The following is a 16,355-nucleotide window of genomic DNA, read 5'->3' as shown; positions in this document are numbered from 1 at the left end:
TTGGAGTTACTTTGTCAAACATGGGTGCAACTTAGCTCCCATCCATTTATTGTGCTCTGCGGTGAATTACAATATGTACCACATATGTGCAAATCAGTTGCACAGAGGCAATGGGAACGGGAGAGCTCAGGTCTTGTGTGCTCTCAAATCTGCAGCTAACAATCTGAGGCATTTTACATGGACCAAGTTCAGGGTTTGTCTATCAGCGACATTGCAGAAACATCTACCCCTTTGCTGCAGTGCCTGACGGTTGTAATACCCAGCTGACAATCCATACAAAGCATTTTAAGGAGTAATGAACATGGTAAATGGAGTCAATCAATTCATCCCTCATAGGAAAACTGAGACTATAAAGACAGTCATGGACTTGTTAGGCTAAAGACTGTGAAATGGAATGTGCTGTTAACCCGTTGCATTTGTACCTGTCCTCTTTCAAACTTGTTGAAGTTCGTTTCAGATTTGCTGAGTTTTCTCTCTCCTGTGTCCCCCAGGTCTCCGTAGATATTTAGGAAAACATTAGCATCTGTCCCAGCACCATAGATATCTCCAGTGAACACGCTGATCTTGTACATGTGAACTGCGGAAAGAAAGCGAGACATGATTTCTGGCCCGATGAATTATTAAGGTCCATCTTAGATATTGAATTTATCTAAGAAAATGGTTCCCAAACTTTCTGCTCATCGCTCAGTTCTTGGAGGTTTCAAATCCCATATGCTTTGTCCTTCCAGGCAAATGATCCAAGGGCTGGGGAATCACTGGGCTGAAATGTGCTGACTTCCCTTCTCTCCACCTAATCAATGCCTGTGTGTTGCTTTGATCCAGAGTTCATGGTTAAAAGTGCCAAGAATCGTTACGGTTGTTAGTGGATGCGAAGTCAATAGAGGTGAGGTAACTCAGCACCTTTTCATACTGAGGCTCAAGGGACGTATATCTAAGAACAAGTGATGCAGTGTTGGGAATTCTTAATACTCCATTTTCCATAAACAAACTCCAGGGATTCAGATGTGCAGTTACTACCAGAGTTTATGGCATGTATCTCTATAAATTCCCCAAATGGAAAGAGAACAGGTTTCTGGGTCCTTTTGCTGAGACAGTGTTTAATTAAGGAATTGCTGGAGCTGTGCGGTTTAAGTACCCTTTCTCTTTAAGCTGCTCAATGATGATCCAATAAAACCTCATCAAGTCTTTAGAAATGTGCTTTGCTAAACCTGTTAAATACTCCTACTTTTATTTTGCTACTCTTTTCCTAATTACACAGGGAAAACAAACAGTTACCGAAAGCACCCTCGCCAGGAAAGCAATTAAGGACTGTGCAAGTCTGATTACCCTGGTGGCATATGAGCCTTGGAGGATGCCTCCTTGCAAATCCCAGGGCAATGCAGATGAGAAAAAGGTGCAAAGTCTCAGTTAGGATTCCTCTTTGTACTTGAACAGCATCAAAGAAAATATCTATATTGTATTTTTCTTCGCAGTACAATAGGGCCTGTTCTGCTTCATTGTCCATGAAAGATTTCCATTGATTTCTCTAAGACGTGGATCAGGATCATCACCTGAAACCATTCATCTGGCTAGGTGCAATGCCAGGCTTTCTGGTTTGCCTCTTCACAAACTTCTACAAAGTTACAGCTTCGTATTTGAGAGAAAACCGCTGCACTGGTGTTGAAGGAAGCAATGTGTAGAGTGTAATTAGTCAACGCATCCCTCTTTGGTTTTTGCTTACCGGTTGTAGCGACCTTCAGGACTGAAATGCAGCCTACTAAATAAAGGATGATCCCCAAAACACCCCAAAGTGATTTTCTGGTGCTGTCATTTACACCATGTCACTGCCCAAGATGTAGGAGAACTCACAGAGATGCATTAGATATAATTCCCATCCCAGATATTTTATAGCTAAAGCAGAAATTCTCAAACCTAGACTTAGCTCCCAGCCAAAAGAAACCGTCAGTTACCCAAAAATTCCGTAGATTGTAGAACTGTTTTTAAGGCTTTGCCTTTAGAAGGAAAAGCGAGTCACCTAGGTTAGTTAACGCATGGTAACTAACGCAAGGTAAAGCGGGAGAAGTTAGTAAGTTAAGGTCATGCAGGCAGCTAGCAGTCATGCCACTTGCTAATTGATATTAAAACTGTCTTGGCCTCTGAGGGAATAAGTATCGCCCTTGAGCTACCACGTAGTTCCTAACAGGAGGGAAGAGCACACCTCTCTCTCCTAAGGGCACAGCACAAGGCTCCAGCCTTCCTTACAGCAAGGCGCCTCTTCACTTGGCAATGGAAAACACTTACAATCCATCTAAATTCCGGCCTGACAATGGTGTTCTGTAAGCGCCAATCAGACTCCGAGAGAAAAGAAACAGGGAGAGAAATTATTTTCTCTGTTGAATCATCTTGTTGCCAGATGCGAGAACCACGAATGAAAATGGCAGCTGAACTCAATTTGCTCTGCTCAGGATGTAGGAAGGTTCATGACTTCTCTCGAGGGCAGAAGGAGCTCAGGGTGGGAAAAAGGAGGTCCTGGAGGAAAAAGAGTCAGGAACAGCTGGGCATACAGAGAAGCAACGAGTTTAGAATGAAACTTCAGTACTTGTTCAGTTGCTTCAGCTACCAGGAGGGCCAGACGCTGAATGGGAATGCTTTCTAAGATAGGATCAGAACTGAATAAGAATTAAGCCTCCTCCCCAGAGGCACTTTAACAAGGTGAGGGTGGCTGCCCAGAGCCAAATTTTTAGAGTGTCCCTATGTACCTGAAAGGCAGCAGGAAAAACAACTTGGGGAGGAAAGAGGAACATAAATCAGACTAGCAGGGTGGGAAAGGAAGGGGCTGAGTGGACAGGACAGATGAAATGGGCAAACAAGTAAAGACGTTTACAGAGCCCAGAAGATGAGATGGAAGAATTTTATTAGGCATCATAGGAGACGTGCGAATTGCGTGTGTGAAAGGATGTCTGTGACAGGTTTATAAATGCCTTACAGGAAAATAATGGTGTCATTGCACAGAAGCGCTTCAGGTATGAGAGGCCAGAGAACAGGAAGGGAAAGAAATGTTGTGAACAGTCGTACCAGCATTGCATTTGTCTGAACCACACATCCAAGTGTTTTGTTCCAAAAATCAGGTGAATAGGTCCCTACGTACCCCTAGGATTGTATTACCTTCTAGTGGGTCTTCAACTTCTTCCTCTATCTGCTGGAGTGTCCCGTCCTTCATGAGTTTTTCAGTAAAAATATCAGATGGTACCAGCTCTCGGATAATCTCGCCATCATCTTCAGACTTTGCAAGCCATCTTTCACATGGAAATGTGACAGTTTCTGAGCCCTGAAGTAAACATGACAGAGATAATCTCTTCCAAATCACATGAACATGTTAGCATTTCCCCTTTGAAAATACTCTGACATGCGGGCAAAGATTTTCAACTCATGTGTGTATGCATGTGTACATGCATGCAGAACTGAAAAAGTATACGGAGATGTATTTCCTCTAGAAAGAGGACATCTGAGATCTCTGAGAAGCAGCACTGAACGTGTAGTGGAGAACAGCATTCCCAATGGCTACATGAGACCGGCTTTATGATCCAGTAGATCTCTGCCCTTCCCAGCTTTCAATCTTGCAAATTCTTAATCAGGACTGCACCATTCCTGCTGAAGCCGTGTTTTACTGGGACTCTGCCAGCCCCCTCCAATCCTTATTCGGGCAGCATTCTCTTTGAAGTCAGTAGGGGTTTTTTTTCTGAGTCAATACTTCGAGATTTTGCCCTATAATTCTGTGACTCAAGCTGGTTTCCAGGCAATTCCCATACATGCATTAAGAGGAGAAAAACAGCAATTTAATTTTTGATCTTTTGTTTTGCCTTCACTTTGGTGGAAACAAATATGATTCCTATCATCAAACAAACAAAAACAATAGAACATGTGTTTTCCACTTGGTAAACAAAATCAATCCCAGACTACTCATTAAGAACAGACTCCTGTAAGGCCTCCAAGATGGTAAGATGCAGCCGGCTTTCCGCGAGCTGGGCACCCCAGGCCATGTCTCTGTAAAGGAAGGGGCATGAGCCGTCGTGCAAGCTGCAGAGCCCAAAAGTCTGAATAGAAACAAGAAGTTAGTTTTAAGCTCACAGTAAGTAAATAGAGGGAGAAAAATAAGTCCCTTTCCTTACTGACAACTTCATCGTTTCTCTCCTAAGTAGCACAGGGACTTTCTGCTCTTTCCAGTTCTCTGTGTGCCATCGCTTTCACGTATAGCATACATAGGAATACTGTCCATGTTAATTATTCTCAGGCAATTATGTATCAAACCAATGCAGGGTTCTTTCTTCACTATTTTTAACATTTAAATGATACAATATTAATACATAGGAGAAAAAGGGAATAGCTCTCACTGCAGGAATACCAAATATTATTATCACTATGTCCTACTGCCATGGGCTGCCTTGAGCCACCAGATCCTGCTCCCCCTGATGAGGTCACTGGGGAGGGGTGGGTTGCGCAGCTAAGATCAGGGGGGCACTGCAGTCACTGCTAACCTGGAATGAACAGGTCATCCTACACTTCCGCGTGCACAGACCCCGGCCAAGCTGATCTGCAGGAGCTGAACTCCTCCCGGGGGCTCATGTGATCGAGCACCTCGATTGCGCAGCAGAGTCATCCTTCGAACTGGCACAGCCCAAATCTGCAGCTGTCAATAAAACACCATTTCCCTCCTCTCTGCTGCTCCCCACGGTGCTGCCGTTTAACCCCAGACTTGCAACATTTAACTCCATAAGGCGGTTTGGAGCGTGACTCGTACAAAACAGTGTCAAACAAAACCAGCAGCACTTTAGATGATTTCAAATATTTTACTCTCAAGTGTTATTTGTGCTGTACAAGCGAAATACAGCACCTAAGGAACTGGCCACACCACTGCTTCTGCCTGCTCATTTCTGCACTGGCTGCCTGACCGCATAACCTGTATTATCGCGCTGTATGCTGAGCCGATGAGCAGCGCTTATCTCCCCACCTAATCTGGGAAGAGAGGGCTTTCCAGAATGATGCTTCACTTCTGAAACTCTCTCCTCCCTGTAAAGATCCCACTTCAATCCCGTCTCTTGCTGAAGCTTTTAACTGCTCCTAAATGTTCATAACATTGGCTGTACGTGCCATTGATATGAGCACTGTTTATTCGGTAATAGGCTATCTAGGGACTTGAGTGCCAGCACAGTGGGGTGTAATGTGCAGTTACTGCAAGAGTTAATTGTATCATTATTGTTAATCACCATGTCGTTGCTACAGTTTTTATTGGAGTTTCCTTGTTAGTGATTGCATTAATATTTAAGTGACGTAAAGTGCACAGTTTTATGTTACCCATGGTAAAATCCTCTTGCAGCTCCAAACAGAATTTCTTTCATTAGAGTTTGAGTCTGGCCTTAAGCTAGAAGCAGGGTATGATAGTGTGCTAAAAGTCAGTGCTTTGCCCTTCTCCAAGTTGTAACAAATGAAATATAACTATCAGATATAATTGGCACGCCAAGACAGAGCTTTATTGGCATGCAACAATCCTAGTTTCCTACCCAAGTGCTTTCAATTTAATCTGAAAAGTTACTGACCTCATTTTTCTTTTGCAGCATTACAGATACATCCAGACACATCTTAGCAGTCTAATCAGGTAGCACAGCTTTTAGAAGCATTGGCAGCATATTGCTATCCTGTGGCAGGTCATAATATCCTGCAGCTGATCAGCGGCATCATGCAGTGCTCTGCTTTCTTCTTTTTTCCCATGCCATAATCAAAAGATCAGCAGAATTGTAAATCTCTCAATTTTTAAAGTTGTTCATGGTTTTCCTCCCTTCCTCTGCTTTCCCAGGTTCCTTACCATGTGCGTTTCAAAGCTGCTGTAATGACTGTAGAGCCATGTAGCCCTAAGACCCTTTCTGGGCTAACAGAAGAGCACGCAAGAGCTTCCAAAAGTGCTCAGTTAATAGTAGGTATAGAAAAAGGCAGGCCACAAGTCTCTTTTCCCTTGATTTCCACACCTTTGTGCATCCCCCTTTTCATCTTCTCTAGCCTATGACCAACAATATCTCCAAAAACAATGTCGTCTTGTTCATCAGCCTAATGAACCCGCCCAAGGCAAGGGATGGTCAATACACAGGTAGAGGGTCTGATCACAACTGACTGGCAAAAAGGTGATCACGAGAAACAGGCAAAGGGTATTGGCTGCAAAAAACTTGTACAGGAGGATACGGGCTTAGGCATGATGAGGAGGGTTCAAGGCAGACCTTTGGGCTGATCGTGAGGCAGAGAGAAAAACATATCCCGGAGATTTTGAAGGAGAACGTAAGATGAGAAGTAGGTTCACCATAACTGAGCAAGCCATGTTTACACCAACTCTTGATATTGGAAGTCACTTCAGCACAACGCAGACCCGAGCACTGAGGTGGAGGTAAGCTGACATCCCTTCAGAATAAAGGGAGAAAGAGCAAGACAGAGGAGAGAGCCCAGGTGTTCCCAAAGACAGCTACTGCTCCAATTCTGAACTGGTCCCGAAGAGGTGATTTTCTTCTGAACTTCCCTGCAACCAGATTCATTCCTGTTCCTACAGCCAGCGTCTAAAAGCAGGGCCAAGGAACAGTTTCCTACGTGGACAAGATCAAGATGTCCAGTCTGGCTGCACTGCCTCAATCCTGCCAACACGAGCAACCAAAATTCCTAAGACCTATATTGATGGTTTTTAGATGAGTGATTCAGGGACTTGCACTGATAGGCATTTTGCTTGTCTTAATTGTACTGGCTCCCTGCATTTATTCATCCAGAATTAAGGAACTGATGAAATTATTTCTTGTTCATGTTTAGCAACAATACTTTTTATTTCAAAATGGTACACCCATTCCCACTTCCTTCCCTGTGATTGTTCAAAACAAAACTCCACATGAAAATAGGACACTTTGGCCTCTTGTGTCACCCAAACCCACCATTATCTAGATAAATACTCTAAGTTAGCCTTGGGCACTCAGGGATGTCCAGCGACAGTGGTGCAGTGCAGCACAGGGACATCTGCCCAGCCCTGTAATTCTTTAGCTTTATTTGCACAGGAATGGGAACAGACTCAGGAATCTCCCTTCTCAGTCCAGCAAGCAAGTCATGGTAACATTGCCTCCAAACCCAGCAGGCAGATCGCTCCTTCATAAAAAAGATAAAGAGTAGTAAAGACCTCCAAAAGGTTGAGGAGCAACACAACTGCTTTGCTTCCATCCACTGACGGGGAAAATTATTCTATTCTAGTCAAGGGGTACTATGAGAACAGCATTTTTTGAAAAGCAGTGATTACAGAGTCTTATAGTCAACATTTGGAGAATAAAACATGGTAATACATGTTTGCTGTCCCCAGATCCCCAAGCTCTAGCAAGTTCATTAGTGAGCATTGTTCTTCAGGGAGTCATTTTTCACTGTTAATCACACTTTGCATAGAGAAGATGCGCGTTGGGAAATGGAAACAGCTGCTAATGGGAAACGTATTTGGGAGTGCTGGGATGCGCAGCCTACCTTTCCATTTGGCAATAGTCTCCGAATCGCCACGCGGTCCAAATGCCATCCGGAATTCAGCCCTTCGCCGTTGTGTCCTATGCGAATCTTTTCAATAATGTCACCAACATCCTCCAGCTACAGGAAAAAGGGGAGGGGGGAGAGAGAGAGAGAGATGATGGCATGAACAACAGGTGACTTTTGAGATACTCCTTCTTTAGCTTATTTCCTACTTGTCCAGTCAGTATGCAGTCCCAGGGGAGCAATTTTTAGCATTGATGCCAATTATGCCCTAACTTACATTTTAGCTAAAGGGCTTCCCCTAACTTGTGTTCCAAAAAAGCAGAGAATCTTGCTCTACACAACTTACCCACTGTATGAGATATGTCTGGCTGCACAGAAGCAGCCCTGCATCTCAAGGCTTCTCTGTATGAGTGTGAATGAAGGTAATTTTTTAGAAACAGCAATGCTGCTGCATCTTAAATTGTTCTTTTTATATCCCTTTCCTTTTTAAACACTCTTATAACACTACAAGAATAGCATTGATGTCAAAGTACAATATTAACAGCCTAGAATTTTATATCATCTCTCTCCTGTTCCACCACGGAATCCCAATGCCTTTCCAAGCAAGGCAACAGGATCACTGTCTTATGAAGTGGCTACTGTTTTTTTATGGCTTACCTTATTAATTGAGTAATTTGTTCCTAGTCCATTAGTTTTAAGTCACCTCCATTCCAAAAGCTTGACAAGAAAAAATGGTATTTGCTTCTAAATTAATAGCTTTTGGTTATTTCAGTACAAGCCTTTGTATAGCTGGCCTTTAAAAAAACAAAGCTGTTTTTTTAAAAAAAAGTTATTTAAAAAAACATTGCAAACCTCCTTTGCATGTAGGAGAAGCACACTGGTCTGTCTTTCTGTCCATAGGGACCCAGAGACTTTTTTTTCTTGGAAACATGAGAAAACGGAATATCTCAATTTGTACCACTGGAGACTACTCCCTTCTTCTCTTCCCAACTGACAGGATTGCTCCATACTGAAGCAAAGATGTTAGTAATTCTAGAAGACTCCTCATCTCCATAAGACTGTCTGCACTACTCAAGGAGTTCATGCTCTGAACAAACCGGGTTTGACTTCGTCAGCCCTGCCCTGACTTTAGGCAGCACAAGATTCATTGCAAAATAATTAAATGATCCAAACTCATTTCTAAAACTCATGCAGGCATGCAAGTATACACTGGGGGAAAATAATTTTCTCCTTTTTTGTCCTCTACAAATATTCATCTTTCAATGAGGCTTTTAATCAATATATAGCAATAAAGTGATACTTGACCAGTAAAGATCCATGTTAAAGGAGTTATCTTTACCCTGCTGTAGGCATGTTCAGCAGATCATCACTTGGGAGCACAGCTGAGACCACTGTCTAATTTTTTCCAACTCTTTTGCAAAACCCAAACAGCAGAGGCAGTTAAAAACACTAATACAAATGGGCAATTCTCAGTTTGTGCTTCCTGACAGCCCCAAATTGTTTTTAAGGTCTGTTGAACTCCAAATTATGGCTCTACACAAGTAGGTGAAAGAAGAATATATTTTGCTTCATCCCCATCTCCTGCAGCAAGAGGAACTGGTGAAGAGAGAATGAAGTTTGGGGACAGATTAATATGATGTTATAAATCTGGAGAACAAACGGCATTTTCACTTTCTTCATCTAAGAAAAGTACTGATGTTTCAGATTCTACCAAACCTCAAATAAATCTTACGGAATAAAAAAATAACAATAACGCTTACTTGAAGATTTATACCTATGGATTAATGCAACCTCTATTATGAAAAACTGTGTGGAAACTCCACCAAAATAAGTCTTATTCCTTGTTTTCAAGAAGTCACACTGGGGAAGTATTTTATGATTCAATACTGTATAACAACAATGTGGGCTGGAAGCATCTGAACTTGTTAAGAAGTTTAGTTTAAAATTTGCCTTCAGCTACAAAAACAAACCAAACTCAAAACCACAGAGAGGTTGTAAGGTCCTCTGTGAAGTCAGTGTTGGTGTAGCAGCCAGGGAGGGAAGGGGAGGGCATGGAACAGTACCAAAAGGATAGGGCAGAGCAGGACTGCCTATATTTTTGCCCCTCACAGATTCTCAGCAATAAGAATGTGTTATGAATAGAAACAAGCTCATTTATTGATGCACACTGATTTACTATTTGCACAGAGTTGGGCAAACACTTCAGGAAATACTTGATAAGGTCTTTCCAAAAGTTAGCCTCGGGTATTCAAAAATCACGTTGTCTGTAGCAAAGTAATGGTCTCTTTGCCCAAAGATACAGCATGGTGCTTAGGCTTCCACAGAGTTAAAATAAATGAACAGACCATCCACCCCAAATGATGTGCTAGGTAAGTAGTGAGCACCATGGACCAGCCCCTCCAACAAGATCTGCTGACATAAAAGTATGAAATGTTGCAAAGGGACCCTAAACACAGGAAGCTAGTTTCAGCGATACTACAAGCATTTGGTTCCTGTTACTTTTAGAAGTATGGCAAACTGGAAAAGAAGGCAGATACGTGAGCAATTAAGAGTGATAAGGAGAGGCACACATATTAGACCTGGTGTGCATGGAGACAGATACCCTCTCTTTACCAAGCATGGCCTAGGAAATAGAAGATGTAAAGACCTTCCAAAGCGGCTCTCAACTTGATCTGGAAGCACAAGCTTCCATGTCCATGTACCATACCATCATGGTACACATCAGCTCCATGATAAAATTGCACCAGCCTTTACAAGGCTCAGCGTGGAGTCGGGCTACGGGAACACTGCATGTTGGTACCTCTGAGCTGCTACAAACTGGAGGTCAGTGAGAAAAGATTCGATCCAGTCCATAGTAAGTCTGTTGAAGAACAGAATTTTGAACCCACATTCTTCAAGTAAAAGAGCTGAATAGCTTTCCCTAAAAGTGGAAAAGTTCCCACTTCATTTTCTCTTCTTAATCCCCTTTGGGCAACCTAAGATGAAAGCAGGCATCTTTGATCTTACCTCCACAATGAACTGATTCACCGAGTTCCTTTCAAAATACATCCTTTGCTCCCTCTTGTTAAGGCACAGGGATTTCTGCTGAGTGCAGATCCCATCGGTTCCATACAGAACAATGAAGACATCGGCATCCGTGCCAGCTCCGAAGATATCACTGGTGTAGACCGTGATCTCATAAGGAACAACTGATTTAGGGAATAGCAGAAAATTAAAACAAACCAACAGAAGTTAGTGAGCAGCATACCAATGCTCCTAAGAAAAAATTACTGAAACAAAATGTGGATTAGAAAACTCAACAGTTAAAGAGGACAGGGTTGGAATCACACACTTGTGGTCATTTAGGTAGCGAGCTGGTTAGTGCTATGAGAATCCAGAGCAATTTCCTTTAACCCTATTAAGGCCAACTGACCTTGATGTGTGTTCATTTACTGAGATTTTGGAGTCAATCACATGATCAGAAAGCACTCGATATATTTATACCTGCCATCTAAAGTTATTGAAACAGGATTTACTCCAACAGCTCAAGCCTTAAAGTAAAACACAAATTCGCAAATTCTTTGAGCAGCTAGGTAGACGGATGAAGTTAAGCCAGCTGAAGGCAGTATATAAATAGTTAAGATAGCCTAACTGACAAAAGATCTCCCATTATTTTTCTTATTAAACAAGTGACAAAGATCACTCATAAGGAAGAGAAAAAAAACCCTCCACTGCCCACTCTGATCTAGTTTTCTCTTTGCACCACCTTCTCCATAACACCAAGGCAAACAGGTTAAATTACTGCCAGGTCAACAGTGAATGCAGAACAGCAAGAATCAAGCCCCTAAATATTTCCTTATTCTGTTCCCCTGGTTTCTCCAGAACATCCCATGACCACAAAATCTGATGCCTCCTTTTGTTCTGCCTTCACAGCTTCTCGCTCCTGGGTCCTGCTGGAGCATGACTCAGAGCTGCTCAGGAATAAGACTGAGCCAGGAGTACAATGGGGCTCTGTTCCTGGCTGTGCTACAGATTTGCTGAATATCCTCAGTTTCCAAGGTGAGATGGTGTGTAGCCGACAGAGTAAGAAACCTGTGTTCAGATGTCTGAACAGCAAATAGGTGTGTCCATCTCCAGCTGTCATCAATTAAATCAATGCAGTCTGAAGAAAGAATAAGAGAAGAAATGCAGGGATCTTCCTCAAGGTTAGCTGAATTATTCTCCAAATCACCCTCTATGAACGAAACATGATCGATGATAATTGGAACTCAGATGCTCCACTTCTACAAGGACATGTAAAATCAGGTGTGCCATTTGGCAAACTGAACCCTGTTCCAATCTCCCAATTTCAGGAAGGATTTCAATCCTTTCTGAAATCTACAGACAGGAAATACCAGGTAAGGCTTGGGCACCACTGATTACCTGCAGGCACTTCTCCTGCCATCAGCAGACACGATCCCTGGAGTCCACACCACTACCCATGAGCACAGCCTTCATCCCCCAGCGCTATCACCAGGATTCACTCCTGGCTATCCCTCTCCCACCCACCACCCACCCAGCTTCCACCACTTCCCATCCCTCGCCACAGTCTTCTCAGCCTCTTGTCGGCTGCATCCTCCTACACTGCAGTGACTTCAATCATCTTTGCTATTTACACCACGCCGCTTTGTGCTCTATTTCAGATTCAGCATCTCTGTCAGGGTAGACAGAAGGTTTCTGGAACTGTATCTGTTGCTGTTGGAGTAACTCTGGTTATGCATATCAGAGACTAATCATTCATTAAAAAACCAGGCTCTCTAAATATGGCTTTTGGGAGAATAGAGATGAAGAAGCTTTCCTCTACAGTCAGCCTGGAGGTACTTAATATTCCTTCTGCTTCTGCCCAACCCAATGAAATCTGTTCTGCTGTGCTGCAAGTAAACTGGAATAGTTTCTCCGGTATGCCCGGGGTGGGGGGTGGGGGGGAAGAAAATCCTGGAGACCAAAAATCACATGCAACATATTATGAATTTAAAATTATCTTCGCTTATCTTCTCTGCTGAGGTCTGTGGTACTTGCTCTTGTTGCTTGAATACTAACATCAGCTTAGAACTGAATCAGCAACGAGGCACCATAACAAGGTCACAAGCAGCGTAACTTCCAGCTGTCAGACACCCATTTCATTTACACGGCACTTTTAAAGTTGTATCCCCACAGGGATGATTTTAATTGGGCTGCCTATGACACGTTTTCATCATTTGTTCGGGGTGAAACAATTCTGTCACGAGTCATCATAAAACAAATCAAACTGGTTTAGTTACCTCTGGCAAACTGAACCCCCCAGGTTAATAATTAGGAAGCCAGAATGTGGTAAATAGCACAGTGGGAATGGTTTAAATGGTGAAACAGCCAGAATTGACACTGAGCCTGGTGTGACCTTTTTGCCGGAGAGGCCTGACCATTTCCAAAGGCTGAATGTGGACTGCTGGTAAAAATCAGGTTTACAGAAGGTGTCAGGAACATTTACCTCACTGTAATATGCAGGGGCATTAATAAATTGTATAGTCAACATTACATCAAAATATATATTGACTGGGATAACATGGAAAAACCTGACGAGAAGCACGTACAAGGGCTCTGAGTTATATTCACTCCTATGTGCGTGTTCATTGCACCTACCTGCTGATTTATTTTTTCAGATAGAAAGACTTTTATGTCTTCCAGTTGACTGACAAAAGTGAGGAAGGAAGCCAAAAGTATCCATTCTTCTGCTCCAGTCAGTTTAGGTAAAGAAAATAAGACATGAGAAATCAAAAACAGCTTGGTCAAAGCATGGGGAAGGCACAAAGAGATGACATTTGCAGATCCTTGGAGAAGAAGGATGATTTTAGCTCACAGACTACAGGATATAGGGATTTGGATGTTGGAGGGTCAGTCAGGCAGCATGAAGGTGACCTTCAACATGAACCACAGCGTTAACAGTAAAAAAGAAGGAGCCAAAGCAGCTAATAAGTCTTCTATGTTGTTATTCTTACAACTTCTTATGAAGAAGGAAACTGAAGAAGGAGGAGAGAGATTGGGCAGCTCTAACTTTTGATGTCTAAATAAGGGACTGCAGGAGGTAAGGCTTTTGATACCGTCAACGCATACGATGAGGGATGCAGTGAGGTGGGAGGCAGCTTTGGTGTGAACAACATATCACTTGTTCAGAGTGACCTAGGAAGCACCTGGCAGGGCAGGGGGTGGAGATCAGTTGTGAGGTTCCAAACCTCACCCCTCATCATCATGGCACATAACAATGAAGGGAAAAGGCAATTTTGATAGTCCCCTGAAGGTGGACCAGGGAATAGCTGTCAACAACTTAAAAAGAAGCAGATCAGGGAGGGATAAGTCAAATACAGCCCCAGGGCTGTGAGTTCCCTTCACACAGTCAACAATGCGGATGTGAAAAGGGAGAGGGCTACAAAATAAGCAAAATAATGTTTCCAGTCATTTATTTCAAGAAAGCCATGTTATCTGATCCTTGATGTTCTGGAGACAGGAAAAGAAGTTGCCCGAATAGAAGAGTTTGAGGTGCCATAGCAGACTTGAAGACCATAAACTCTGTACTCAGGAGAAGGGTTTACTCCAACCGTTAATTTAGAGGGGAGTGAATGAAGAAGTAAGGAAAAATTGGAGAATGCTAAAAGAGGCAGACTGGTGCAACACTATCAGAAAAGCTCCACACTGAAGAAACTCTGGAAGAGGGTCTTCCAATGAGAGAGGGCTGTGCAATGCCAAAGGCACAAGGGAGCCAAGGCTTGGAAGCAGGACCAAAGTGCCTGCTTAGACAACAGAAACACTAGTATTAGAATGGAGCAAGATCAAAGGGAAACCAAAGGCAAGGAGGACAGCTTGGAATGGGCTGAGGGCTTGGAGATGGCAAGGCAAGAAGGAGCAAAAAGATAACCATCTACAGTTGCGTGGCTTCTAATGACTCTCTGATTTGGCAAATACAGGACATGTTAGTCTGGAGCACCCAGAGGAGCTTTCTTGTAGTAACTGGAATAGTTGGCACGTGATCTATTTATAGATTTTTCAAAGCCAGTTCAAGGCAGAAGCCAAGCCTGTAGAACTGCATGAGCTACTGAGATTTTATCTCCAGTAATGATGGGTGTATCCTGAGGAAATGGCATTCTGCTCACATGGGGTATACTCTGTTGTCTGCAGTTCTGCAGGGAAGATAATTCTCTCAATGGCTCCATCATCCTCCGATTTATCCAGCCAACGGCCACAAGGGAACCTCAAGCACTGTCCCAGTGATGGAGCATCAATCTCCACCCATTCCAGAAACCAGCCAGTGGAATTACCTGTGGTTGGAGAGATAACAGCAAATAACCCACAAAGCCTTCACAGACAACAGCAATGAATCATTGCATTCCAGACCTCTGAGAAATAAATCATTCTCTCTTTTGCAAATGGAAAAATAGAGTAGATACCATAAAGATCATGGCAAGTGATTGTCCAGGTTTGAGCTAACATGCTTTACATTTCTATATGCCTCAGGTTAAACATGTGCATGTGGTAGTGCTAATTACTCCATCACTTGGATTAATTTGCCTTTGTAATAAGACAGAGGAGTTATCAACAAACATGTCCCTTGGTGCCCCATAGGGAAGGAATCCATGTATCCTTCCACAGCTTCCCTTGTTTGTAGTGGAGACACAGCCACACCTGAAAAGCAGCCAAGACCTGATGATCAAAACAACAAAAATATTGATAAAGAAATTAAACAAGTCTACAGAGGTGTGTGACAAGAAAAAATACAAGGTTTGGTGATGTATGAGAAATCTCGCTAAAGACGTGGCTGCAAAACTACAGAGCCTTTTGCACAGAGAGAGGTTGCAAAGCCACCTGCGAGTTGCCACCACCATGCTCTGATAGCCATAGCCGTGTGGATGGAGTTAGCTTAGAGACAGAAGCAGCCACAGTGACAACAAGGATCTGTCACCAAAAGGTAAACTACATTTGGGGTCTTGGAGGCAGGTTATTTTATAAAGCAATGTGCCTAACACACTAGAAACGCTACATGAAGGAGCAGGTGATCTTACCTTTATTGTCATGGCCTATCTTGATTTTTTTCAGGTCTCCAATGTCCACAGACTCCACTGTAAACTCATCTACCTTCCCACGCTCAAATTTGTTCTTGTTAATCTTTGAGGCCTTTAGGCTGACTATCCCTGTTGTGGCGATGCAAAAGGACATTGTTCAGCATGAGAAACAAATCCTCTGGGAATGTCAACAGTGGAATGAGGGAAGTGGCTAAAATGTAAAAAATGGCTTTTCATCTCAAGATCTGAGCTTTGTCCCTCCCTCTGAGCCCAAATCCATATCAAGGCCCAAAACACACAGAATTCCTTTCCCGAGCGCTCCTCTGGCACAATGCTGTTGTGCCGTGTTCACAGCTAAAGAGCTTGGTCCTACCCATCAGTTCCCTGTCACTCGCACAGGCAGCCAAGTCACTGCACACGCAGCTCAGCTGCTTCCAGGAGGATTTGCTCATCAGTTGATTAAATACTTCTGGGCCGCTCAAAGAGGCGGAGGAGAGCTGGATTTCAGGCACATGCTGATTCATTGCTGAGGGAAGCAAATCACTCACTGCATTCACTACCCGGTAATGTAGTCCCAGTCAACTGTGCTGCTCCTATAATTGAAATTAAAGCCTTTGGATCAGCAGCTGGTGCAAATCAGCATCACAAAGTTCAACAGTGATTTACAGCAGCTGGTGGTATGCTCCTAGTTATCACGATGTGTGCGGAGACATCAAGTTGCACCCAAAAGGAGTGAGGGGCAGGTATTGGGGAAACAAAAGGAAACCATGACCTGTCTATTCAGACATCCAGCAG

General features: G+C 43.2%; 1 protein-coding gene across 1 annotated transcript in view; it reads right to left on the bottom strand.

Moving 5' to 3' along the window:
- LOXHD1 (lipoxygenase homology PLAT domains 1) overlaps positions 1–16,355 on the bottom strand; it is a 160,378-nt gene that overhangs the window by 54,474 nt on the left and 89,549 nt on the right. The window contains exons 24-29 of the mRNA XM_080371525.1: positions 15,561–15,689; positions 14,655–14,819; positions 10,519–10,700; positions 7,510–7,626; positions 3,145–3,307; positions 423–577 (exon numbers count right to left, since the gene is read on the bottom strand). Coding sequence (XP_080227651.1) covers positions 423–577; positions 3,145–3,307; positions 7,510–7,626; positions 10,519–10,700; positions 14,655–14,819; positions 15,561–15,689 — 911 coding nt within the window. The remainder of the gene's footprint in view (positions 1–422; positions 578–3,144; positions 3,308–7,509; positions 7,627–10,518; positions 10,701–14,654; positions 14,820–15,560; positions 15,690–16,355) is intronic.

Source organism: Falco punctatus (genome assembly GCF_963210335.1).
Source record: "Falco punctatus genome assembly, chromosome: Z".
NCBI lineage: Eukaryota > Metazoa > Chordata > Aves > Falconiformes > Falconidae > Falco > Falco punctatus.
This window is presented reverse-complemented; position numbering and strand designations above follow the sequence as displayed.